The sequence below is a fragment of the Melospiza melodia genome, chromosome 18 (assembly GCF_035770615.1).
Source record: "Melospiza melodia melodia isolate bMelMel2 chromosome 18, bMelMel2.pri, whole genome shotgun sequence".
NCBI lineage: Eukaryota > Metazoa > Chordata > Aves > Passeriformes > Passerellidae > Melospiza > Melospiza melodia.
In genome coordinates this window covers 11210899-11237651 of record NC_086211.1, presented here as the reverse complement: position 1 = coordinate 11237651, position 26753 = coordinate 11210899, and the positions used below count along the sequence as shown (strand labels likewise).

General features: G+C 43.9%; 3 protein-coding genes across 8 annotated transcripts in view; 2 read left to right on the top strand and 1 right to left on the bottom strand.

Moving 5' to 3' along the window:
• Nucleotides 1-17054, top strand: part of ABAT (4-aminobutyrate aminotransferase) — a 51337-nt gene extending 34283 nt beyond the window's left edge. For all 4 annotated transcript variants that reach the window (XM_063171101.1, XM_063171102.1, XM_063171103.1 and 1 more), the window contains exons 6-16: nt 3935-3984; nt 6753-6833; nt 6944-7036; nt 7390-7452; nt 8198-8261; nt 8880-9028; nt 10198-10335; nt 11490-11657; nt 12361-12507; nt 13520-13631; nt 14905-17054. In XM_063171101.1, the coding sequence (XP_063027171.1) occupies nt 3935-3984; nt 6753-6833; nt 6944-7036; nt 7390-7452; nt 8198-8261; nt 8880-9028; nt 10198-10335; nt 11490-11657; nt 12361-12507; nt 13520-13631; nt 14905-15026 (1187 nt within the window). In that variant the 3' untranslated portion in view covers nt 15027-17054. The remainder of the gene's footprint in view (nt 1-3934; nt 3985-6752; nt 6834-6943; nt 7037-7389; nt 7453-8197; nt 8262-8879; nt 9029-10197; nt 10336-11489; nt 11658-12360; nt 12508-13519; nt 13632-14904) is intronic.
• A 362-nt stretch (nt 17055-17416) lies between these two features.
• Nucleotides 17417-19527, bottom strand: TMEM186 (transmembrane protein 186). 2 transcript variants are annotated; one of them, XM_063171105.1, is made up of 2 exons: nt 19486-19527; nt 17417-18883 (listed from the first exon to the last, which is right to left on the bottom strand). In XM_063171105.1, the coding sequence occupies exons 1-2, from the start codon at nt 19492-19494 to the stop codon at nt 18146-18148; spliced, it is 747 nt and encodes a 248-aa protein (XP_063027175.1). In that variant the 5' UTR covers nt 19495-19527; the 3' UTR covers nt 17417-18145. The 2 variants fall into 2 exon arrangements, with proteins under 2 accessions (XP_063027175.1, XP_063027174.1); XM_063171104.1 differs by having other exon boundaries at nt 17417-18965; nt 19486-19506.
• A 28-nt stretch (nt 19528-19555) lies between these two features.
• On the top strand, nt 19556-26288 carry PMM2 (phosphomannomutase 2). Of its 2 annotated transcripts, XM_063171095.1 has the most exons (8): nt 19556-19641; nt 19850-19961; nt 20947-21023; nt 21611-21702; nt 22349-22448; nt 22907-22982; nt 24026-24141; nt 25153-26288. In XM_063171095.1, the coding sequence occupies exons 1-8, from the start codon at nt 19576-19578 to the stop codon at nt 25255-25257; spliced, it is 744 nt and encodes a 247-aa protein (XP_063027165.1). In that variant the 5' UTR covers nt 19556-19575; the 3' UTR covers nt 25258-26288. The 2 variants fall into 2 exon arrangements, with proteins under 2 accessions (XP_063027165.1, XP_063027166.1); XM_063171096.1 differs by lacking the exons at nt 19556-19641; nt 19850-19961 and adding an exon at nt 20500-20730.
• Nucleotides 26289-26753: the final 465 nt, after the last annotated feature.

The window sequence follows — 26753 nt, the reverse complement described above, 5'->3', positions numbered from 1 at the left end:
GCCAGCACTGAGCTGTGGTGCTGACTGAAAGCAAAGGTGGCAGCTCATTTGTCTGGGGGAGCAGGCACAGGGCCTGGCAAGTGCCTGGGAGAGTCAGCTGATTGCTTTGTGAAGCCTTGCAAGCAGAAGCAAGGCAGAAATGTGAGCCCCAGCTGCAAGGCATGCACGTTTCAGTAGGAGTTCACTTCAGTCCACTTTGTTTGCTCCTCATCCATGGCTCCTCTCAGCTGCTTAAAAATACACTCCTGCAGAAGTGCTGGGGTAATTTAAAAGGTAGATCTTGTGCTATGTATAGAAACTGTGATGACTCAAAATCATCCCTACAGGCCTCCTTTCCTGGGAAACAGAATTTGATGATGTTCAGGTTGTTACCAAACTTCAGGCATCTGAGACCTTGTGACTGCTGTGGGTGTTCACTTAGCCCAGCCTTCTTTGCAGCCAGTGTTGTTGTCCTGCAGCACTCAGTGAAACCATTCCAGAACCCTGCAATGTCTGTACCTTGTTTCCCCCAACAGAAATTCTTACTGCTTTGTATCTTTCAGGCTGCACTGAGATAATTTGGCCTCTGCTCATGAGGAAATAGGGGTGAGATACAGGAGCACGAGGCTTGGATGAGCCTTGGATTTTGGGTTCTGGGAAAGGAGATGCATTTACATGGCTTCTCATTCTTCACACAGAAATTGATTTTGAGAAACAAATCTCAGTCATGTAGTCAAATGCACACTCCAAAGTATGAAAGTCAGTGCATACTCCAAAAGCATGAAATTGTACAGACAGTGCACTGGGGCTTTCTGACCTTCTGGAGCTGGATGGTGCAGGCACACCTCTTTTAAGAGTTTTGTGTATAAAATATTGAAGTATTAAGGAGGGGATATTTTCCTAATGAGCAAAAATGGGCAGGGGCTCTGCAGTTTGCTTTCTCTGGTAGGTTGAAAGTGGTGAATAGAACAAGACTCCAGTGCTGTGACTGACCTCCTAAGCCCTGTAGTTCCTCCTTCTCATGAGGCAATGCCCTCCCAAGGACAAGCTGGGTTTTATCCCAGGGAACTCATTCCTCAGTCCCAAAGGAGCTACAGTGCAGTGCTTCTTGCACCTCCTCAGATAATGGCTCTGGGAGTGCAGCAACAAGGAGTAAATGGAAATTCCATACTTACAGGCTGACCTCAGCCTAACACACAACATTAATTTATATATTTCAGTTGTACTGAGTGACAAGATTATCTGAAGCTGCCCAGGTTACTAATAATGTCCCTCTTGGTGACAGAGGTAGGGCCTGAATTGGGAGAGCAAAACAAGATCACAAGGTGCTTGTTAGTCATCTGTGCTTATCTCTCTGCAAGTAAATTCAATAAAACCTTTCATGAATCTTTCAGGACTCCCCAAGATTTAATAATGATCTGTTACACTAGAATATATTTATCAGCAGAGGTTGAGAACTGTGTGGAGAGATAAGAAATAAAGTATAAAAAAACTCTAGGCAAAGATGCTCTGGGCTGTCTCTTGCTGAAAAACAAAGATTGGAATAGTTTCTTACCACACTTTTATGGGCAGTTGTAGCACAGCTGTCCTTTCATCCTGCATCTATTCTGTCTAATAGAGTTAGAAACCCCATGGAGCCAAATGCAAGAAGGATGTTATTGACATGTTTGCCGGCAAACACCCTGGAATGGCAAATGAAACAATGTGTTTTTCAGTGCTGGGAAGGTCTGTTTTGTTTGGGGAGATGCAGAGAGGTGCAGTTTGGTATTATTGACAGCAGCCTGCTGCTCAGTTCAAAGGATTCTTTGGGCTTTCTCCATCTCATTATTTGAGCAGGCTCTAGTTGTTTTTCCTTCTGCAGACAGGCACATTCATGAGCCTGGAGGACATGTACGTTCCTGTCACACTGATCCAGACACCCAGCAAGAGAGATGGAGCAGGTGCCCTTCCTTAGAGCCAGCTCTGGGAGCAGATTTGTAGCCCTGCAAAGCCCTGTGCTGCTCATGGCACTGCAAGGAGTTGGTGCCTGTGTGCCACGCCAGCCTGGAGCTCTTTGCCCTGTCCACCACAGTTATAGAGTGGTTATTCAAGCATTTACTTCTTGCTGGTGTCTGTTGCTGCCTGTGAGCCCACAAGGCAGCTCAGCCCGTGTCACACAGCCCCTGTCACAGCAGCTGGGCTTGCAGGGTGCTCCCCTCCTTCCCCGGGCCCCTCTTGACACCAGCCAGGGGCTCTGTACAAATCACAGACGGGACAGGGCTGCTGGGAACGTGCCTTGAGCTGTTTGATTTTTCAGCATCAGTCTCATTACATGGTTATGACAATGGGGAGATGCCAGCAGCTCACATCACAGGCAGCAGACCAAGGATTTAATGTTACAACTTACTTTATAAGTTTTTTGACCAATCACACAAAGCAAAAGCACATTGACAGTAGTTCTATCCAATCACCATAAGCACAGGTACCTTTGGTTAAACAATGCTTGCTTAATTTGGACACAACACCTGCTTGTGAGCCTTAAAACACAATGCACAGAGCTCCATTAGCAAGCTTCAACCTTCCTAATATCTTGCTAGATAAACTTTTCTGTAGCTCAGAGAGTTATTCTAGACAAGCATTAATACACGGACCATTGTTCTATTTGTCCTTGCTTTTCTACAGTTTAAATAATTTTTCTGCTGACCTATCTCATGGCTACTGATAAGCTAAGCTAATCACAGTTCTACTGCCTCTGGGGCCTGCCTTTTGCAGCTTTCCCAAAACCCCCTAATTTTGGGGATTCCCACACCTCTGAGGAGGCAGAAGGATGAGGGGGTGCTAGGAGAACACCAGACCCTTGGCCTGAAGAGAATGGGAGAGAGATTCTGTGTGGGTGCAAAAGGCTAAATCAAGAGCAAATGAGAGGTTTGTGTTGTGTGTAGAGAATGACATCTCTGATACAATGGCATCCACGTATGGGAACACCAGCAACAGTTCTTAGAGCAACGCCAGAGCTGATCCTTGATCTTCCTGAACAACAGGAGCTGTGCTTTGGAGGTTTCTAAAACATTTGATTTGCTCTCAGAGGGGTTCTCAGTGGCACCCCCAGGTGCAGTTCTCAAGGACACAGCTCTCAATGTGTCATTCCCTCTTCCCATGATAGCAGATTTAGTTGTTCTGTGTCCCAAATAGCCAGTATTATTATCTTCATAATAATTTTAACAGATTTATCAGCATGACATGCTGCTAAAACAATATGGATATTCTTTTGTTTTCAGCTAATATATTCAAAACTGCATTTATAATTGTTTTGTTAACACAGTCTCCTAATGCTCCATTGCTCAAACAGGATAATCAGGGCTGTTGTCATTCCACTGGAATGGGGATTCAGAAGCACAGAAAGCTTTTGTAACAAAATTACCATTGTCTGACTTCTTGAGCAGTAGGGAAGATGAGGTTTCCAACTGTTTCTACAAGGAAATTTAAAAGATAATGTTAATCTCTGGTGTTGGTGTTTCATACATTAGAGATCAGGCTTGAAATCTCTGGCCTCCTTCAAAGATTATTTTTCTTAACAGCAGATAAATTGGTTTTGCCTGTAAGCAAGCAAGTTATCCTTTAGACTATCAATGGGTATAAATTAAGCACTGAAGCTGTCTTAGTTTCTTAGTAAGGATAAACTGTTGCATCTTTTTTGCATCAAGCAAAATTTTGTCACAGTAAGGAAATGAGTGTGCCACAGCTCCCAGCAGCTGTGCTGGGCTGTGCCCTGCACCCAGACAGGCTGCTGAGGGACAAAGAGCCCAGGGGTTTGTCCTGCTTCAAAAGAAGTCCCATTATTAGCAGTTAAAAATATACAAGTTACACATAAACAGTCAAGCATGAAGTTATGGTTATTCTCTAGATTATGCTTTGCATTACTTCATTGAAACCAGATAAAAAAGAACTGCTTTCTTTCTTTGTTCTTTTTAATTAGGTTACAGCCATCCCTCTCTGATAAAGCTTTTACAGCAGCCCCAGAACCTGGTAAGTGAATTAGAACATGAAGGACGTGAAGGAGTTCTCTCTCTCCTTGTTGTGGGCTTTCTCTTTTTTCCTCAGACTGATAGTGAATGCTAATGATTCCATTAATGTATGATAGGATCTGCTTGCTGTACTTCTCACTAGATGAAAAGAGCTTTGTGGTGTTTAAGAAAACACCAAAACCTCTGGGAAGTTTTACAAAAAGTAAACATTTGGGTGATGCAAGCACTTGATATATTTGCAGCTGCATTTAAATCCTAATTCAAACTTCCTGTCTCAAGTTAACCATTTTAATAATGTTTTCTGAAGATTTATTTGAGCCTGAAAGCAAGCCCAAAACCTTGACAGAGAATATAATATCTTGGACATGGTGCCCTACATCTGGAATGCTGTGGGAAGTTTAAGGAATTTTTTGAAGCTGGGGATAGTGACTGATTCCCATCTCTTAAGTGCACTCCAGCAGGGCAAAGAAATGCAGATATTTGAGTTCCCTGAGCTGATTTCCTTTATGGAGTACTCATGTCTTCAGGTGAGAAATTCTGCCTTTGCCAGGACTAAAATACCTCCAGTTAAAAAAACCAAAACCAAAAAACCAACCAAAAAAAAGAAAAAAAGAAAAAAAAAAAAAAAACATCAACTAGAAAACCCCCCCTCAAAAAAAAAAACAAAAAAAACCAACCAAACAAAAAAAAACCCAGAAAAACAGGACTAGAAATGCTGGAGTTATCAAAGGCAGATCTCAATATTTTGGAAGGTCTAATATTTATGAATATTATTAACTCTTTATTAACTTTATTAACTCTTTATTAACTTAATCATCTTTATTAACTCATAAAGATGATTTCTGAGAATAATATCTTCACTGTAATGCTGCAGTAGGCAAAGCCAGATTTAAAAAATGAACCAACAAAAATCCCCAAACCAATTAAAAAATCAAAAAGCCCATTTGCTGGAGGCAGTTGCTGATTTGCCCACTGGGGAAGGGCAGGTGGCACTGAAGGAGCTCCTCCAATGTCCCACACAAGTGGCACAATTTCCAATAGTGTTAGCAAAGGGGTTGGTGTTTTCCTGGAAGAACTTTTGATTTGGTTTGTGTGTAATGCTCCACATGCCCTCTCTGCAGCCAGCTATAAACACAGAATGTGCATCTGTTTATTTGAGCCCACAGCAGCTTGATGTCAATGTGCTATTTTTCTCAGTTCTGGCTATCTCATTAACTACAAAAGAAAAATACTCTTTTCTGCTTAATGGCAAATGTTGTCAATTGACTGTGACAACCCATAATCAAATTCACAACAAATTTGGGCTCTTCTCTTTTCTGCTTGATATGAACATTTACTTCTGAACTGAGATAAAAAGTCAAGTGTGATTTCTCATAGCTACTAAACAAAAGCTTTGTGTTAGCCTGTCATTAACATCCTTGCTTAGGTTTTCTTTTAAGCTTGAGTCTGTTGAAACAGTGTTTTGGAAGTAAGACATTGAAACAATTTACAAAGTCCAAGCACATGCAGTGTTCTGTCTTGTGTGATGCTTGGTTTTCCCTAGGAATCCTGATGAAATGTCCTTGCAGGTGACCCTTACACCCCTTGGAATGAATATTTGTGCTGAGGAGAAGGACTGAAGGATGCTGATAAATGTGCAAGCTTGAGCTGCACTGAAAATATGAGAGTTTGTGGGGAGGCTGTGTGTCCCCTCTGGAGACCCATTGAGGCTTAACTTATCAAAGCTCAGCCTTTAATTTCAGCCATTACTTGTTCAACAAGAAAAACAACAAACAAAAGAAAAGGGCAAATAAAGCTGCTTGGCAGTTGGCAAATTTATTGAGCTTGTCCTTCTCTGAGAAAATTTAATTTAAAATAAAGAGTAGCATGGTATGAATCAAATAAGATTACCCACAAAGACCAAGAGCAGCAATGAATCAATTTTAATCTATTGCACAATTTAAATTAATTGCATAAATGTGACATTCATCTCCATTAGTGGACTGGGGAGGCTGAGGGGCTTTTTGCAGAGCTGCTCCTTAGAAACCCCTGTGTGGGCTGCAGGCTGCTGTTCCCTGTCACCAAAATTACCTTTCCCAAAGGTGGGAATCCTGATGTGGCCAGTCCACAGCACCACTGACATTGAAAGGGACCAGTGTGGTGTCTTGTTCAACCTCCTGCTCCAAGATGGGTGGCTGTGAGATGGGACCAGGGTGCTCAGGGTTTTATCTGGGACCTTGAACACCTCCAGAAGAGCAGCCTGTTTCACTGCTTCACTGCCAAGCCTTTTCCCTATACCCAAATCAGTACTTCTCATGCTTTGATTCATGCCCATGGCTTCTCATCTTCCACTGGAGAGCCTGGAGCCTGGCTCCACATTGCCAGGCTTCCAAAATGGTCTGTCTTGAAGCTCAGTAAGGATGAAAGTGCTGCTGTCCTAACTGAATTCAGCTACTAAAACTGAAAGCAAGTCATAAAGATTTTAAAGCATATTTCCTGTGTATAAGGAGAATGGAGATTGAGCAGCTAAAATGGCAATATTGAAGAGGAAATGTCAGTGTGAGTTAGCATGCACCTTTCCTAAGGTGTCCTGCAAGAATAAAGTAGTGAGGATTGGACAGAAAAACATATGCTAAGGCAGGAATGGTAATCTCTAACTTAAAACCACTTGTGCCATGGTACAGATTTCTGCCTGGCATTTATGATTAGAATAAAATGGAACTGCTTTGATATCAACATATTTTCCATGTGATAGTAAGACCTAACAATCCTCTTCATTTGTCTTTTTAGAGCACTTTTATCAACAGACCTGCCCTAGGGATTTTACCTCCAGAGAACTTTACAGAAAAACTGAAGGAGTCTTTGCTATCAGTAAGTTTGAGATATCTGACTGATCACTATTATTATCACCACTGTTGTTATCATTTTGCACTATACTTGTGCTCAGTATTTCAAGAGTAATTTTCTGTCTTTGCTGACAGGTGGCTCCTAAGGGCTTGTCACAGGTGATAACCATGTCTTGTGGATCCTGCTCTAATGAGAATGCCTTTAAAGCAATATTCATGTGGTACAGAGTAAGTAAAACATTCAGGTATTTTTGTAGGTTTAGATGCAGAAATGAGTACTTATTCATAATCAGAATTGTTATTGCAAAACAAAGTGAGGCTTGGAGGTTGTCTTGCTCCTGATGTTATGTTCAATCTAGTGTAAAATCTTTATTAAAACCTTTGTCTAAGCTTTTACTTTATATTGACGCAACTTTAGAAGTTATAAAGTAAAGGAAACAAATAAAGTTTTCATTGTAGTTAGCATGTGAAAGCCATAGTCAGGCTTGAATTTAGTCTTGAATACCAGCATTCCTGGTTTGTGAATGCCTTGGTTACAACTACGGGAACACTCATGTTGAGTTGTTTGGGTTTTTTTGCAGAACAAGGAGAGGGGCCATAATAATGTCACAAAAGAAGAACTGGAATCCTGCATGATTAACCAGGTAACATTAGTTCTTTAGCACACCTACAATGTACCACTGGTTTGGGCTTGGAAGGGAAGATTGGGAGGAAAAGCTTGGTTTGCTACATGTGAAGTGAAATCTGGGCTTTGTACATTTAGGAAATGGTGAAATACAGAATACAGACTGCTCCCCACAAAGATCAGGGAGCCATCAGGAATGCATGGGGGTGCAGCACAGGGGAGCCCCAGCCTCTCTGAGCCTCCAGGCCACCCCCAGGCACAGCCACCCCACAATCATGTGCTCCTACTTTGTGTCCAAAGGGGGGACTGTGCTGAAGGCTCAGCCTTGCCTGAGCTCAGCTGTGCCACAGCATCCACCCCCAGGATTCACCCATGTTAGCCCAGGGTTAACATGGTTACCCCAGGTGCCACAGCATGCACCCCAAGGATTCACCCATGTTAACATGGTTAACCCAGGTGCCACAGCATCCACCCCAAGGATTCACCCATGTTAACATGGTTACCCCAGGTGCCACAGCATGCACCCCAAGGATTCACCCATGTTAGCCCAGGGTTAACATGGTTACCCCAGGTGCCACAGCATGCACCCCAAGGATTCACCCATGTTAGCCCAGGGTTTGGGACCTGGGGCAGGGCTGGGGTCGCCAGTGTGCTTGCTAAGGGAGGGAGGCTGTAACAATCTGTGGTGCCTGAAGGCAGGGGAGCTCAGGGGGCACTGGGGGATGTTTTATCCTGGCTGACCCCTCTGTGTGCTCTGCTTGCAGCCCCCTGGCTGCCCTGACTACGCCATGCTCTCCTTCATGGGCGGCTTCCACGGCAGGACCCTGGGTAAGTGTCCCCTGTTCCCCTCAGCTCACTGTGCTTGTCCTTACGCACACAGCACCACTGGGGAGGCTGGAGGTTCATTTGAGGTTTGCCTTGGAAGCCCCACCAGCGCTGGAAGGGTTGAGTGACAGTAGGAATTGATTTTGTGGTTTTTAAAAAATTCTTTTCAGACAGGCTCTTATTTTCATTCTGAATGTGCAGTTTCCTGTGTGTACTCATGAAAATCTAACTCCTGGGCTAAAATCACCACAAACATGCTGTCACTCACTTTTACTGGTTTATATCAGCTCAGTACCTGTTCTAGGCATGTTACCTGAGAGTGCTGTAACTGTGAGCTTTGCATCTTTGGAGGGGTGAAACCCACCTTGTCTGAGCAGCCTGTTCAGACTGACAGAGGTTCTCCTGCTCTTCTGGAGCACAGTGCATGTGGAATCTGATGCTCAAGGTCTAGAGCAATCCATTTAAGCCTGACTAAATCCAATTACCCAGTATTTCAGAAGACAGTAAAAACACAGAGCAGTTAAGAGAATTCTACAGTCAGGCCATTTCATCTCTTGGTGGCTTTTTTCTTGTATTGGTCCTAGATGGGTATTATTTTAATTTTTCCCTCTCTGGGCTTAGGTTGCTTAGCTACAACTCACTCTAAAGCAATTCACAAACTGGACATTCCCTCACTGGACTGGCCTATTGCTCCATTTCCAAGGCTAAAGTATCCCCTGGAAGACTTTGTGAAAGAGAATCAACAGGAAGAAGCCCGTTGTTTAGAGGAGGTAAAAAATTCCCTGGCAGCTTTCTGTTGTTTTTGATTTGAAATAATGAATAGTGTTGGTAGGATTAGTGCTTTTCACTAAAAGAATGTTTTCAGGGATTGGAACAGCCTGTGATTGGAGCAGCATTCACTGTTGTTTACAGTCAGACCTTTCTCCCTGCCAGCTCACTGGGGATTCAGGGCTGCAAGAGTGACACCAAAGTGAAATTTTACCCTCAGAACTTGCTTGTGTCACAGTGAACTCACCTGCCAGCTCTTGCCAAAGGGTCATGGGCTGAGAGAGAGCACAGTGTGGGTAACTCTGGATAACCCTCTCTGCAGAGAGCACCTCTAAGAGTATTTCAGCCTTTCCAGCTTCTCCATGGCAGCTTCTGGCATAAAGCTCTGATTGTGCAGGGATGGACCTGTGAGTCCACTTAGCCAGACCTGCCTCACTTCAGAGAGCACAGCTCAGCACATGCCCTCCCTGGGCTGCCCCAGGGTAGCTTTGGTGGGAGAAGTGCAGTGCTGGATGCCATTATTTTACAAACAAACACACCAAAAAGCCAAACATTTTCTTAGCAGGTCTGTGCTGGGCTTACTGCCCCACTTTGGAAAGCATTGCTTTGCACAGACTGCAGGGGCTGTGGCCCTGAGGGCTGTGAGAGGGATTTCAGGCACAAACAGACCATTAATTGCACTAGGAGGTTAATGAGAATTATCTGTCAGCCCCTTGCAACAACAGGATTTTTTGCACTATTTGATTAATTTTAATATATCTGAAGTGGGTGACTGGAAAAAATGAATTTTCCAATTTGCCTTTTCTAATGCATGAGCACAGTTTTAGTTTCTGACACAAAATCCATCCCATATCATTAGGTGCAATGACAGCAGTGGCACAGTGAGCTGCAGTGGTGCTCAGCACACTGCCAGCTGAACCTGGCTAGAGCTTTCACAGCACTGCAGATAATGTGCAGCTAGTTACAGTGTGATTAGGACATGGTTTAAACCATTCAGGAACAAGAAGGCAGTGGTAAATGCTGGAGGAACCACTTGTTAATCCTTTGTGCCACCTTTATAGCCAGGAATGTCCATGCAAAGTTGAAATTCTGATGAGATTTAATCTAGCTGGGAAGAAATGTACAAATGTTCTGGAAGGAGGATGTACATTCATAAGTGTTTGATTTGCAGGTGGAAGACCTGATTGTAAAGTACAGGAAAAAGAAGAAGATTGTGGCTGGAATCATTGTGGAACCAATACAGTCAGAGGGTGGGGACAATCATGCTTCAGATGACTTCTTCAGAAAGCTAAGAGATATTGCCAGGAAGGTAATAAAACATTTCTCTGGGCACTCAGGGGTAGCTAAAACATGCACCCACACATTGTGGGTGTCTGCAGAGGCTTTGCCCTGCCCCAGGCTCTTGGGGGGTTTCACAGCCCTCCTTAGCATCAGTCAGGGTAGGGATGTACCACACACCAGCAATCCCTGCTCTCTTCCATTTCATTCACACCTAATGCTTTCCTCAGTCCAATAAACAATCTTCTAATTTTAAAGTGAGAGAGAAATTACTCTGATTCATTAGCTATGAATTCTGCAGGTGTGTTCTTTAAATGATCATGCTTGTTGGTTGAGGAGGTTCAGTTTCTGAAGAAACAAGTTGTGAGAAGTATAAATTTTTAATTACGTGGTTTTAATTGGAAAAAAACCCTAAAACTCAACTTGAAACAAGCCATAGTGCTGATGTTCCAATAAAACAATGAAAAGGACAGATATCTTGATATTTGGAATGTAAAGTTACTTATTTAGAAGCTATGACCCTCAGTAATACTTACTCCAAGCTTTTTTTCACCCTCAAAACACTGTGTGCTGAAGAGATGCTGCCAAAAGTACTTACCTATTGTTTTTAAATACAGAATTATTATATAGCTTGTTCTCCCTGTCACAAAGTTTGGACAAAATAGTCCTTCACATAAAAACCCCACATTGCCAGCTCACCAGTAGCTCTTTCAGCAGAGTTGTCTGAAAATGCAGCTTTTCATGCCCCCCAAAAAATGACCAGCTCATGCTGCTGGTACTGCCTCTGTGCCACATAATGCCCAACTCTGGGTACAGAGACTTCATATTGCCAACAAACAAAGCCCCTACAAATGACACTCAAGGGCTTTGAAAATGCCACCTCTGCTCCTCCCAGATGTTTTCAGGTATCCTCTAGAAATGCTCAAGACTACATAAAAACATGTACTTGATGACTACGGGTAGAAAACAAATTTCTAGTTTCCAAGTTTCTAGAATTCACCTTCCTGAAAAAAGAGCTGAATTTTTGTGAAATCTGACACGAGTGGCATTAGTGGAGTGGTTGAGGAGGGCAGTGAAGGGAGAGGAAGGAGGGATGTAGCCTTGGCTGGTGTTGCTCACCAAGGGAGGCGTTTGTGGTTTGGGAAGGGGGCTCACACTCCCTGCTCCTCTCGTGTGTCTCTGCAGCATGGCTGTGCTTTCCTGGTGGATGAGGTGCAGACTGGAGGTGGCTGCACAGGAAAGTTCTGGGCACACGAGCACTGGGGCCTGGATGACCCAGCTGATGTGGTGACATTCAGTAAGAAGATGATGACAGGAGGATTTTTCCACAAAGAGGAGTTCAGGCCAAATGCTGTAAGATTTTTAATGAAACTTGGACTCTGTGCTAATTGGTGACCCCCTGAGGAGTGACTGTGACATCCATGGAAGGGACAAGGTTTTCTCCAGGAGTGCAGGTTCAGCTGGATGAGGCTGCTGTTTGCTCACACAACAGTTATCATCACCTCTTCACTTTTATTCCAGTTGTTGTCAGTTACCAAGGTCATAAAGCTGATGGGGGGGAGAGGAAAACTGGGTTAAGCCTAATGGAATAAACCTTCAGTACAAAATCCAGCCACAAACTGACACCTTCTCCTGTAGGGCAACTTGGGAATTTCAGAGCTTGTATGTCAGCATTAGAGATTCTGTCAGCAAAATTTCTTCTTTGCACTAATGACTTTTTAGATGTAATAAATTAAAAGTCAAATAAAGGGGAAGAGCATAAAGCTTGATGTAAAGTCTGTACAGATGATGCTGATTTCCTGTCATCTGTAGCTGTGTTCCAGTGAGACATCAGAGTAGCAAGGCAGAGTGCACTAAATGAGAAGCATGAAGTGATCACCCTGTGTTTCAGCTCAGCAATGGGATCTTCCTTTACAACATAAAAAAGGGTGGTTGGTGAGATTAGTGCATGCCTTTTCATATACCATGTTTACACTGCCAGTGTGATGCCTTTTCTTAATTTATAGTGATTTGCCTGCTAACATGTTCCACAACTCTTTTCCCACTCTTTCCCCAGCCCTACCGGATTTTTAACACCTGGCTTGGAGATCCATCCAAGAACCTTATGCTTGCTGAAGTCATTAAGGTTATTAAAACAGAAGACCTTCTAAACAATGCAACCCATGCTGGGAAAGCCCTGCTGACTGGGCTGCTGGATTTGCAGGTAATCATCTGGAAGGATTGTGGATAAGAAGGAGAAATTGGTGCTGCAGTAGAATCTGATCTTATCCAGTTCAAACATTTGGGCTGAGGAGCTAGAGCTGGGGTCTGGACCATTATAGCAACTTCAACACAGGCCTGAATAACTGTGTCCCATTTGAAATTGAAGTAAACTTTCTTTTACTGACTTAAAAATGCTGGGTTTGTATAGCTTAATCCAAAATAAAGGGTGATCCCCAAAATATCTGAAGGTATGTACTGCAGCTAATTAAATTACTTTGCTAGAAGTAATGTAAGCAGCTGGTATTTCCTTGTCTTAAAGTTCTTTTCAAAGGAAGGTCCTTTCATATTTTGTTCCAATTTTGCTGGGCTGTTGAAATAAGAAAATTCTATCTTTCCCTCCCTTGTTTAAGGGAAATTCCTTCACAGCTTCTACTGTGGAGCTCTACAGACAGGCATTTAGAGATAGGCTTGCAGGTGCTCAGCTCCCAAAGGCATTTTGCATAGAATAATCCCACATACAGTCTCTGCTCTCTCCACACCTTTACACATAGCAGGCAGGAGAACAGAGAACACTGTAATCTCATACTTTGGAGGGCAGGAATACAACTAGTCCTATCCAAGAGATTGTTCTTCCAAAAGATGAGGGCTGTGACTGAGAATAAGTGATGCAGATACTCCTGGCAAGTGTCTCAGTGCAGGGTAAGAGTGAGCTGGTTTCCAGCCCCAGTGCAGATGGTTTATGCTCAGGTTTTCCTGGAGTCCACTGTAGATGTAAATAAGGTGCGTTATGCTCGTTCCAAAGAATACTTTACTTGACCCAGCTCATGGCTCAGACTCACTCTCCCTCCCTGCTTTGTGTGGGGCTCTGCAGGCTGAGCAGAGCACCATGTGAGCCGTGCTCCACTCCAGCAGAGCGAGGAGGCAGCAGGGTTTCCACCTGGCACAGCCAGCCCTGCCACCAGGTGCCCTCTGTTGCAGCACCTGCCATGTGCTTGTCTCTCCTCCCCCTGCAGGCTCGTTACCCCCATCTCATCAGCAGAGTGAGAGGAAGAGGAACATTCTGTTCGTTTGACACTCCAGATGATGCAACTAGAAACAAGTTAATTACAATAGCCAGAAACAAAGGTAAGAAACTGTGTGTGTGTGTGTATGAGCTTCATGTGTAGCATTCACATGTGAAGGTAATGCTTCACATTTTCCTTTTCATATCCTGCATGAGTATTTCAGTATCAGAGGACAGTAGGGAAATGACAAGGGTGAATTTAGACTTTCTGGAAATGATGTCAGAGGCAGAGCAGTCTGTTGCATGGTGTGTACATTTACCAGCCTCTGCAGGTCTGAGGTTACTGGAAAAGATCTGTTTATGGGATGAGATTTTGTGACAACAGGTTCAGAGTCCTCTGCAGTGGCTTTAGGTGCCCATGGACATGGCTTACTTCTAGAAACAGGAAAGTTAGATGAAAGTCAATGTCACTCAGGAAAACACAGGGAGAAGAATGATGAGTTTTATAAATACATAATTTCTATACCTAGGAACACCTAATGATTAAATACAAGTGCCTAAAATGGGCACAGATCTACAGTGGCATCCCTCTTTTCCCACAGAACTGTTAACAGCTGCAGACAGGCCCAGGTATCCAGAGGGGAACTTTGGGATCCACACCTAACACTCTCTTTAAGTGTGTGGGCCCTGTGTTTGCTGCTGTTTTTGCTGTTACTCCTGTCTGTTGCAAAAAGCAGGCAGGGTGCATCTAAACTGTGGTGAAACCACACTTTTATAGTGTAAAAGACCATTTTTTGTTCTTAGAAACTAAGCCAGCAGGGAGAGAAGGCAAGTGGTTTCTTTCATGGTAAACCGAGGCTCTGCTTTGAGGCAGGGTAAGCTCAGCTTAGTAGTATGGGTTCCCATTGAAACATTTCTAAAATTTATTTTGGGCTAAAAAGTGCATTTAAAACACTGCAGGGAGAGGTTTGCAAGCACCAAGACATTTTAACTTCTTGTCATTAAAAACAAATTAGTTTAAAAACCAATCCAAAGAAACTTCCTGTGTCTTGTTGTGGCACCAGGACACTTGACCAGGAGAGCACTGCAGCTCTGAAACCTCAGATGCTGTGTGAGCTCTGTGCTGGATGGACTCTTTCCACTGCTGTCAGGATTAGTCCCAATATTCCAAGTGTTTTATAGAACAGCCCCAGGCACCCACAGTGTTCTTCTAAGCTGCTGTGAAGCTTGAGGCCATTCACACCACAATGTGCTGTATCATGGTGTGGCTAGCAGGATTTGGGGAGCTTCTGTTGGCCCTCCACAATGAGGGTATCCCCATTCACTGACCTGAATTCTTCTGGATACTTGGCAAAGATGGAAATTAGTAGAGGACCTATTGTGTTCTCATTTCAGGGGTTGTCCTGGGAGGCTGTGGAGACAGATCCATCCGTTTTCGTCCCACGCTGATCTTCAAGGACCACCATGCACACCTCTTCCTGAACATCTTCAGTGACATCTTAGCAAACTTCAAGTAAAAAGCAGTTCCCTTGCACTGAACAGCTGATTATGAAATTAGTTTGCATTAATTCATGTCTTCTCTACTTACAAGATAAGTGTAAAGTCATAAACTGAGGTTTGTGTTCTGTCTGTGATCCTGCCCAAGGCAAGCTGCTCCATGCACACGCGCCCCAGGCAGAGCATTGGCACTGGTCACCAGCAGGTCCATGCAGCTGTCCCTCACTGTGCATCCCCAGAACCTCTCTCTTCTGGCCTGGGCCATGCTGACTGCAGAGTCCTCCTACAGCCATGTCCCTGACTCTGCCCTGTCTGAGCAGGACCTGGAACACTCTGTTTCCACGGGTGACCCTGGTAGATTTGCATCCAGAAGCAGCAAAGCGTGGCCAAACACTCAGAGCCACACTCCTGCCACACAGAGTGCCCTTCTCTAATGGCAGCTGGGATCAAATCAGTGTTCAAGGAAAGCTCTGCTTTCCACCACTGCCAAGCACAGTATTTTACAGAATAATTTCCAGCTTTATTCCCTCGAGTACAGGCATCTGCCACACCAGCTGCATCAGGGCAGCTCTGCCCAGCCTGCACTCGCTGCTTCAGGGGCACTGGTGCCCTCAGCCACACCTGGCACTGAAGCCCTTGTCCTTCTGTCCTCGTCACACGGGATGGGTTTTAAAACTTTTGACTTCTCTTACAAGCAGACTTGTACAGAGAAAAATCTACCCTGAGGTATGTAATCTGACAAAGCTTAGAGAACCATGCAAAGCACATTCTTCCACTTCTGCCAGCAGTCTAGAATGATTCCAGATTATTTTACCCTTTGCCCAGAACACACAATAGCCATTAATTTATCTATTATAACTTCTACACGAATACTTGAGGTATTTTGTAAAACTAAGCAGAAATGCCATTATCTGGTATCAGAGCCACTACAGTGAAGGCCTAGTCCTGCCTGCACATTTATAATGCAAAGTAATTCTATTTTTGTTCTAATAGTATATTCTAAGTCATGGATATTTCAGAGATCTTCTAGAAAGCCACAGGATCAAAAAATGTGTCAACAGTTCATTGATTTTTCTTCAGAGAATTGTTTTGGATGTCTCTTTACTGTTTGCTGAAGGCTGACTTGAACTAGATCTGGTGCCTTTCTTTTTCTTTTTCTTGGTCAGCATCTGGATTTTGTTTACTAATTTTAACTTTTTGTTGTGCACCAAAAAACAGGGACCACAATGGACTTTTACAGTTGCCCTTTCAGGACCTGACCACAATTTTTAAGTGCATAATAAGAAACAGAGAAGTTAAAAGATTTACATGTTTAATACAACTACCAAAATGTGAAAAGGTTCCTTACCTGCTTTGAGAAGTATTAATCATTGTTTTCCCATTTTAAAGTACTAGTATTGGGAAACTCAAGCACAGTCACTTCTGCCAGCTTAAACCCAGTGGGGTTTCTGTAAACCTCTGCAGAAAGCAGAATTCTGGTGCCAGCTGGGCAGAACCTGAGCAGGTTTTTGAACAGAGGTTGTAGAAATCTGGGGGAAGGACTGGTAAAAATTGGTGTTCAACAAAACTTCATTGTCATCGCTGTCCTCGTAAGCGTGTTATCAGCAAAGGAAAGTCAAACCAGGAACTGGATTTGACAGCATTTGGGGAATTAGTTTGTTCAACATATCAGTGCAGTAGTTTTAGTGAATGTCTCTAGCAAGTCTTGTACTTTTACAGAAGCAAAGGTCCAGTAATTTGAAGTCTTACCACATCTTCACTTTTATTATGACTACTCTAGGTGTTTTTATAATTTTTACTGACACTCAGTAACTGTATAATTGTGTACAACATGTTGATGAAATCGTTAGAGAATACCATAGAAAGCACTGCAGCTCAAGCATATAAAGTTAATATTGTTTACAGCATACTGTAGACAGTGCCAAATAAATGTTTAAACAAATACTTAAGTACACTTCATGGTGTAACTAGTAACTGTACACAGATTCATAACAAATGGCATCAATCATGTGTAATCAATATTCTTAAATAAAATATTTATAATTGAACTTCTCCAGGGCTTTTCATTTTACACCCAGTACATGCCTGAACTGAGCCACTAGTGCATATTAAAGACATTCTGATGAAGATAAACCTCAAAAAAATGCAGTACACCTGTACAGCCCAATGAATTTTGTTGTCATGGTGTTTACACCAATATTTGGATTTCTTCTGATATTGCTGTTCTACACTGTCAGCCAAAATTTAAACTCACAGAACTCCATTAGGAAAAGTTAAACATGAGAAATAGTAATTCAGGGATACCCTGTGCTCTTAAATGGCAATTTTACTTCACTGATCCTTTGCTGATCTGCCAAGAAACAGAGGTTTCATTTCACATGAGGAAAAAATAAAGAAAGAACACTCCAGATTATTGGTGAGAGTCAGTTTATTTGCCAGTTTCACATTAAGCTAGAACTAGGAGGGGTGTAAGGAGTTATCTTGCTTCTGACAATTCAAAACATGTGTTACACATTATAGGTGATATATTTGCTTCTTTCTTGGGTTTAAATTCCTCATTTCTACCGAGGTTTTGGAAAAGGAGAACTCATACCAATATCATGGAATAAGACCACAGTCCTTCATGGAGACAGGTGCTGCTTTTCCCATTCCGATGAAGAATGGCAATTCCTGTAAGAGGCTCCTGAAATATTGTCTCACCCTTGAACTTAACAGCTGAGCTGCCAGTGTCTCTTTTGCCCAGCTCCACTCCCATCCTGGAGGACCCTCCTGAGGCCAGGACAGCCCACACACCTTCCCATTCCCTCAATTGCACTGATACATGAGCATGTCCCTCTCTGACATTCAGCAGTGCCCATCATATGGCACTTTAATTTCCAGAGGCTTTAATTTCCAGGCAGCTTTAATTTTCAGAGGCTTCCCAGCCAACCTGAAATGACCTAAAAGAAACACTGAGGTTGAACCTTTAATCCAGTGGGCAGTGCCTTACCACTGTGACTTTGTACACTGGGTGCACTTACAGCAGGCTTTGCACAGGAAATGGACAGGGATGTGTAGTCTGGTGAACTACTTTAACCTCATGGAATAATAAGCACAATGGACATGGAACATGGAAAGTCATTAGAAATGAGCTGCTGTGTCACACAAATTCTCCAAATATTTGAGTAAATTTCTGTCTGTCTACAATCTGGCCATACTTAATTGTAAAATACAAAGTATCTGTACTGTTATACCGCTTGAACTGGTGAAGGAGCTCCTCCTTGCTATCTCCAACTTCATCCAAAGTCACCACTGTCTCTATGGGACAGTAAATGTCATTACGTCTTCCCCAAAATGTCAAGTGGGCCACTCTGACAGTTTGTCCAGTTTCACTTAAGTAGATGAATCCAATAACTCTTCTGAAAAAGTAGCTCATACCATACAGCATTGCCCCAGCAAAGGCAGCGATGCCAGTTGTGTAGAGGAGGATATTCTGGGACACCTGGCCCTGTAGGTAGAGGTAGCAGATGGGAGGCAGCATGATCATGGAGGTGGCAGTCTGCAGCAGCTTCAGTCTCGACAGGATCCTGCAGTATTTTATCCCTGGGAACCTGTAGACCAGTTTGAATTCTTCTGTCCTGCCACGCACAGCCTTCTGCTGGACCACAGCAGCAGGGGCCAAGTGGGACAGGCACACGGACGGCTCTCGGGGTCTCCTGAGGTAACTCCTGGCACCGTGAGCTCGCTGGATTTGTGACTGCAAACACTGCCACGAACCAGCAATCCAGGGCAGGCGAGCAGCTTCCCTTCTCCATGGCCTTGTCCAGAGCTCCTTCTGCAGCGATCTCCCAAAAGGTGCTGCTGTGCAGGCTGCAGTCCTGCCCGTGCAGAGCCAAGCCTGTAAGGTAACATTCCCACAGGTCATCGTTTGAGTCCTCTTTAAAACCCACCAACGAGCTCAGAGTTGCTCCCTCGGGCTCCTACAGACAATAAAGAACAATCCCCGGGTCACTGTAACCTTAATCCAGTGTTGTGACGGAAAACTGGTATTTGTGCTCGCATCCCTCCCTGCAGACCAAGAGGGAAAACTGTGCTAACACAGCTGCTATCAGTGAGCTCACTGACCGACACTGGCACACTCCCTGCCTCTCGCTGGCTGAGCAACATCCCAGCAAAGCTGGGAATCGCCGACCCGCTAAATAACCACTTATACAGCAGTTTTAGGGAAACAGAGAAGAAAAGTGGACTAAGCACGGTAAAGGGGAGGAGAGCGCAATCAGGCCGAAGGAAGGAGCGGACGCTGGGAAGGCGCAAAGGCAGCGAGGGAAGTTCCGCGCTGCCCCCGCCACGCTGTGGGACACGTGGCGTGCAAAGACCCGTCACCGAGCGGCCCGCGACAGGGATGGCGACAGGGATGGAAAAAGGGAAAGGCAAAGAGACGGAGAAAGGGGAGAAGGAGGGGAAGGAGGAACAACCCGCGCCGACAGCCCCGGCCCTCACCGCCGCCATGGCCTCACCGCCGCCTCTCCGCGCCTGCCCCGCCCCGCCCCGCGCGCGGCCCGCCGGGAGGGGCGGCCCCGCGGAGCAGCCATGGCGGCGCCGCCCTCAGCGCTCTGCCTGTTCGACGTGGATGGCACCCTCACGGCGCCGCGCCAGGCGAGTGCGGGACGGGGCTGCGGGAGCGGGGCGGATGGCACACCGCGGGGCGGATGGCACACCGCGGGGGCACGGCTGTGCCGTGTGCCGCGGGCTCCGTGAGCGCACTTCATTCATTTAACGCTGCTTAAGGACCCGCACGGGCTGCTTGTTGCGGAATGGAGGCGCTGGCCTCTGGCAAATCTGACGGCTCTGTTTTGGACCGTAGAAAATCTCGGCGGAGATGGCGGCGTTCATGCAGCGTCTGCGGCAGAAGATGAAGGTGGGGGTGGTGGGCGGCTCGGACCTGGCCAAGATCCGCGAGCAGCTGGGCGAGGACGGTAAGGGCGATCCCGCTGGGGCCATCCGCGCTGGGGCCATCCGCTCCGGGACAGTCCCGCTGGGGCGATCCCGCCGAGGCGATCCCTCTGGGGCGATCCGCAATGGGGTGACCCCCCTGGGGCCATCCGCGCTCCGGGCCCCGGGCAGCCGCCAAGGGCACGTGGAGGTTGAGCCCCGTCCACCCCCTTCTTCCCTTGCTGTAATTGTCTTCCTGGGAGTGCTGTGCTGCACTCAGGCTGTGGGGAGTGCAACCCGGCTTTTGGAAATCGCAGCCTGTTTGCACTGTGCAGGTATCTCGATATCAAATTTAGAGGTTGTTGCTAATGGTGGAATCCTGCCTTGGGAGGGCTTTGTCACCCTGCTGTGTACAGTGCAGTCCTGTATGTCACATACACGTGTGGGCTGCTCAGCTGCCAAGCACATCCCTGAGGACCTGGATTTGTTCACTGTGGGGTTATGTACCTCTGGATTCTTGCCTTAGTCCTTTATTCTTAATGGTCTTTACTTAATTGATGCCGCTGACAGCCTCCTGTAGTGCCCAGGCAGCTCAGAGTTTGTTTGCCTTCCAAGTGGTCTCAGTGAACCATATCATCTTGTGTGGTGCTGAGGCTCACAGCTCCCAGACGTCTGCTGAAGATTAGTGACACTGAGGAAACAAACCTAAAAGGGCATTATCTGACTTTCTTTCAAGCCAGGCCATGTGCCAGGTGTTTGGTCGTTCCTTCACATTTAATACAAAGAGTTATATGCCTCTAAGTAAAACCACAGGTAGGTAAAACAATTGATTTCACATGATTTGAGGTGTGTGTTAATCATAGTGAGAAATGGGACTAGCATTAATCTTGTGCTTGATGCTATGCTGCTGAAATTCTCGTGCTTTAGGAACTAATCTTTGCTGTATTTTAAGCTGTTTAACATTTAAGACAATTCTGCATTAAGCATTGATGGGAAATGATGAGTTACTGTGTTTTTGCTTGTTTGCAGTGATTGAGAAATATGACTATGTGTTCTCAGAAAATGGCCTGGTAGCATACAAAGATGGGAAGTTCCTGAGCAAGCAGGTAAGTGTGAAATTTCCAACAGTGAGAAAAAGAAATTTTCTAAACAAGATTTTGATTTATTTGTACAGTGTAGTCCTCTGTAATCACCCTTTCAAAGATCAAAGTTGCTGCTGCTTTCATATGTTAGTCCTGTTAATGGATCATTCATTTGGCATGTAATGTTTAACATAAATAATGGAGAGCAAACACTTAAAGAGATCCTGGCTGAATTTGCTGCCCTGACCAGTGGTTCCAGTTTATTGCAGGAACAAGCTCCATTTCTTTGTGCTTTGCTATAGCACAGCACATGCAGACATGTGCAGACATTAAAACCCTTTTTGTTTAGGGCTGCTGCCTGTGGCACAGTTTCCTTCTGAAGCAGGTACAACTAGGAGTCATTAAAGGATAGTTTGGTGTTATAAAGTGAATAAAAATGAGAACCTTTAGCTAGTACCATGTGAGCATCAGCTGATGTTACTGATTGAAGGCATGTTTGTTTCTCTGTGGTATTAACCATGCCTGATTACCCAATGTCTGTGTTTTCCATGTGACTTGCTTTTAGAATCTCAAATTCTGGACCCTTGGTTGAATGGTGTTTGTTTTGTTAGAGCATTCAGGGCCACCTGGGTGAGGACATCCTTCAAGATGTCATCAACTACTGCCTGGGTTACCTTGCAAAGATCAGACTACCAAAGAAGAGGTATGTGCACACAGACATCTCAGTTCTCCATGGGGGACATAAAGCTCAGCTCAGGGTGCTCAACAAAAAAAAGAAAAGAGTAATTTCTGCTTGGGGAGCAGCACTGTGTGTGTGAAACAGAGCTCTGGCCATGCATACAAAGACAAGGCCCCAGCTGGAGCACAGGGATTGAAATACTGATCAGCACTTTGTGTCAGAGGGAAGGAGATTGAGTTTTGAAGGAGGAGAGTTCCCTTGCCATGTTTGGAATTCAGAGATGAGGAGTGCAGCCAGAGCAGCTCTGTGTGTGAGGTGCAGCTGTGCAGACACTGAAATGTGCTGGGTGAGGCAGGGCAGGACACTGCCCACATTGCTGGGAATTCTGCAGCTTCACCCCACACTGACAGCCTGGCCTGTCAGGCTCTGGGCTTGATGGGATGCTCCAGTCACACTTGTTGAACCAAATGGTGCTTTTAAAAGCCAGTAAGGATGATGATGAGCTTGCCAGATCCAAAGTCCTAAAGGCTTACTGGTGCCAGAGGTACCTGCATGTAGTGAGACAGCTGATTCCCACTGCCTTTAGAATTAAATGGAAATTTATTGTGATATTTAGTGCTTTGAGCAGTTTTCTCATCTGTTTTCTGTCTTGTGATCAATTCCCTTGCAGAGGCACTTTCATTGAGTTCAGAAATGGGATGTTAAATGTGTCCCCCATTGGAAGAAACTGCAGCCAGGAAGAACGACTTGAGTTCTATGAATTTGATAAAGTGAGTTACAACTCTTGAAAAATCCCCAGCTCTCCTGGAGGAGGCAGTTATGGCCAGGTTATGATTTTTTTAAAACTTTCATCGTTTGTGCAATTCTATTTTTTTTTCAATTTTAATCCTTTCCATGTGGTTTAACTAATTTGTTCATTCAGGAAATAAACAATGTGGGGTTTTTTGTTAGAATAGCAAGGATTACTTGCAGAAGGGTGGGTTTGGCTCATGTTTTTAATCCAATAGCCAGAGTACTGAACATCCTGCTTCTGGGGTTTCTAAAAAAACCTGTCCTACCTAAAGCCATACTTTTTTGTTGTCCTCTATAGTGTAACCAGCCTGGGTCCATTCAAATGAAGAAAACCATTCTTTTTTAGAGGTGGTTTTGGGTTATCTTTTCATTGGTAAATCAACACAGTTACAGCATGTAACTGTTGTTTGGTTTTGTTTTCTTTCTTCCTTAACAGAAGGAGCATATAAGAGAGAAATTTGTAGCTGATCTACAAAGAGAATTTGCAGGCAAAGGCCTCACATTTTCAATAGGTAATACTTTAAAAGAATGTCATTTAAAACATCAATTAATTTAAATTTCATTTAAGTCATTCTCTCTTATGGCTGTGACATCCCATCTCATTTGTGTGACAGGTCTCTCTGGGGGTGGTTGCAGGCAAGACTGAGCCTCTTTTTCCTCTCAGCCTTTTATTGGGACATTTTAATTGAAATCCATCAACAAAGAGAACTTCATTTCTTGTCATCAGTTCATTGTCCTTTAATGTCAGTTGTGTGACTGATTCTGCTCATTTTGGAGCATATTAGATGCTTTGGATTAGTCAGAGTTGTTTCTGTGAATCAGTTTTGATCAGAGCTACTCCCTCAGTGCTGTTCCAGTTGCCCTTTGTTCTTCTGTTATACGTGCCCTGTGTGGGAGGAAGGAAAGAATGCAAAAGCAAGTGCAAGCTTAAGGAAAGAAAATAAAATTAGGGGGAATTAAAAGTATGGCTGGCATTAGTGCTGAAGCACTAAGGCAAAAGTGAACTGCAGTGCAGCTCTCTCTCCTTTATGTTGTAAATACCTTATATAAGATATTTTTATTTGTTGTAAATACACCTGCTTCAGCTGGGAATCATGCTCTTGGGTATTGGAGAAGGCCAAGGGCTCAGAACTGGAGCAGCTGCTGAAAGGGCTGATTTCTTCCCTTTCCTACTCTGAAAGCCTTAGCAAGTCTTTTGCCTGTGATTTTATGGCTGTGCATATATCAGTGGCTGTGTTCATGTGTCCTTTCTATCTAAAAGTAAAGAGATTAAATGTAATTCTTTTAAAAGGTTCATTTGGATAGCAGTGAGTGTTTGGGAACATGCTCAGACTTTGCTTGATAAATAATCTCTGAATCACAGCTCTAATAACTGATACCCTATAAAACACCTTCTGTACTTGCAGGACTTAACTCCAGAGTCTCACAACATTTCTTGTCTTCTGCAAAGCTCCCTCTGCCTAAAATCTTACCCAGTTTAGGGGGTTTTTTTCACTTTCTCTCCCTTCAGAAACATTGTTAAAATGTAACGAGTCTTGGTTCCTCTCTCTCCTAGGAGGGCAGATCAGCATCGATGTGTTCCCAGAGGGCTGGGATAAAAGGTACTGCTTAGGAATTGTTGCCAAGGATGGATACAAGACTATTTATTTCTTTGGAGACAAGACCATGCCAGTGAGTACATTAATTTGACAGACTCATTTGAGAGCTGCTGTAATTAAACCTCAAGGAGTGCAGGTTCTAACCCTGTAACCTGAATCCTGACAAGAGCTGAAGTCAGGGCACAAATGTGTCCATGTTTGCCTGGCTGCAGATGGGAAGTTTTCCTTCTGTTTCCTGAGCTGAACACAGGGTTCTTGCCTTAACAGAGGTTGTTTTAAAATTGAGCTTGTGTAATTCTGTTCAACACCTAGGTGACATAACTGTGTGAAACTGATTGTCCTGCTTGGTCAGTGTAGATTGGTTTTTGTTGGCTGGTTTTTATTAAACATATTTATTTCCTGTCTCATTTAACACTGTGCCTTTGCTCACTGCTCTGTCTCCACCCTGGGGAACTGAGCAGAGTCCCTTGTCCCTCATTGTGGGGCAGAGCTCTGCAGGGCAATTCAGAGGCTTTTAAAAATCAGAGACCTGACAAGAGCTTGTGAGGGCGCTGGCAAGCACAAGGACTTGCTTGAAATTAAAGCTGTCTGAATTTGGCCAAAGGACACTGTCAGCCTGTTTCATAAGAAAAGGCTTGGTTTGATAAGAACTCACAGTTACAAAACTCTGAAATTACACAGGACTTTATACATTTAAGAAAATAAGGTTTATAAGAGAAAGACAAGCTTGAAATTAAAGTTTTTTTCCCCTGACATCAGCTGCAAAAGTAATCACCTGTCCCTGTGGCACAGAGCTCACATACAGTTCATTTCAGACCCTCTAAGTGGCAGTGCAGCACTTCCAGAGATTGAAGTACTGAGAGCTGATGCTGACCTGTGGGAGCAGTGTGGCAAGCAGAAATTTGGGAATGAAGCTCTGGATGGATTTTGGGGATCTGTGCTCATCCAGGGCAGTGCTGTTGCTCACTGAGCCTAATCACTGCAGGCCCTTGGAAAAAGTCCATTTTTCCCTGTTTCCTTTCATGTGTCCTTATTTGTGACTGTGCTTGATGTTAAATAAAATTAAATCATCTTCTGCTTCCAGGGAGGGAATGACTACGAAATTTTCACAGACTCCAGAACAGAAGGCCACAGTGTCACATCCCCGGAGGATACAAGAAGAATCTGTGAAGAGCTATTTTTTAAATGAAAGACTTCAGAATTCACACTTTAAGGACAGTTAAAACAGCAAAATAACTTGAAAGATCATCTTCATTCTGGATTGTTTTTATGTAATTGGCCATGAATAGCAGGTGCTTTGCAGGTCAGCCATTACTAAAGGGAAATGTTTACTTGAAGACCCCTTGCTGCCTGGGGGAACACAGCAGAGCTCATTTAGCACCATCCTTTCAATTTCCAATCACATAAATTGTTTTCTTTTTGCTTGGTTGTGGGGTTGGGTTATATTTTGGGTTGGTTTTTAAGATATCTGTAAACTTAACTAATTAATTACAATTTAGGAAGGGAAGGGGAGGCATAATCTGCCTCTAGTTGATTCCTGGTCTTAAAATTGGCCTGCAAGGCTTAATCCCTAGTTTTTTTATGTTGAGGCAGCTTTTTAAAAGATGCAGTTGATTTTTTTAAATATTTACCTTGTGCTATATGAATTAACATGAATTATAAGACAGTTTTTTCTTGTCTAAAACTGGAAGATGAATGAAAGGGAAAGGTTTTATTTCTTCCTGGGTTTGGGAAGATGGCACTGGACCAGAAGTCCCTGACTGCCATCCCTAGGAGTGCTGGAGCAGCTGGTGCCAAAGTTCCCTCCTCAGGATGGATGTGGTGCCAAGGCACAACTCAGGTCATGCTACCTACACTCTGTGCAGACCAAATCTAAAAAAATATTTGTAAAAATTAATTAAAATAACTTCACCTCATTATCAAAATATATTTCTGCCACTTTCTGATCATTTTCTGAGATTCCTGGTTAAGGCATTAAGGGTAGATTGAGATTTTTCATACTACAAAAATGACCTAAACTATGTTTCTGTTAAAATTCAAGTCAATGTCTGACATTCTGTGTAACTGTTAATTACTGTTAATTACTTCTCTCAGCTGGTATTAGGAAAGTAATCTTGAGTATAAACGGTTTGATTTAGTAAAGGAGAATAAAATCTGATTTTATCATTAAAATATCCTGTTCTGATTTATCATTATGGAAAATAAAATACTTGAAGCAGACCTGTTGCATGCTGCCTGTCTGTACCAAAAACTTAATAATTTCAATTTTTCTAGTTCCAAGTTCATGGGATACTTGCACAGTAAAAAAGCAGAGAATAGAATCTTGGTACCACCCAAAATCCCCAAAAGGGCTTACAAAATCAGAGGGGGAGTGCAATGCACCTCATGCACCAAAACTGTTTGATCTTCCCTAACTAATTCCTGTGTTAATGGGAGCTCACTTAGGACCAGGACCATCCCTAGCCTAGGAATGTTGTTTAAGAGCTGCTGCTTTGATTGTTTTCAGCCCCAAACACATTTCTGGCTGCTCTGTCCTGGGAGCCTCCTCTGACAGGTTATTATTTGTTATTCCCTAATTGCTCTGGTAAGTGCAGTCAGTGGCTGGGAAAACATTTCCTTAAATAAAACTGAAATCACCACACAGGGGTGCCTGTGCAGGCACCTGCATTTTCCTCTTTAAAGCTG

Bases quoted from the DNA above. Each gene is read 5' to 3' on its own strand.
- PMM2 (XM_063171095.1), top strand. From the start codon at position 19,576: ATGGCGGCGCCGCCCTCAGCGCTCTGCCTGTTCGACGTGGATGGCACC. The intron at 21,703-22,348 runs GTATGTGCACAC...ATTCCCTTGCAG, and splicing joins ATCAGACTACCAAAGAAGAG to AGGCACTTTCATTGAGTTCA. The intron at 24,142-25,152 runs GTGAGTACATTA...TTCTGCTTCCAG, and splicing joins TTGGAGACAAGACCATGCCA to GGAGGGAATGACTACGAAAT.
- TMEM186 (XM_063171104.1), bottom strand. From the start codon at position 18,910: ATGACCTGTGGGAATGTTACCTTACAGGCTTGGCTCTGCACGGGCAGG.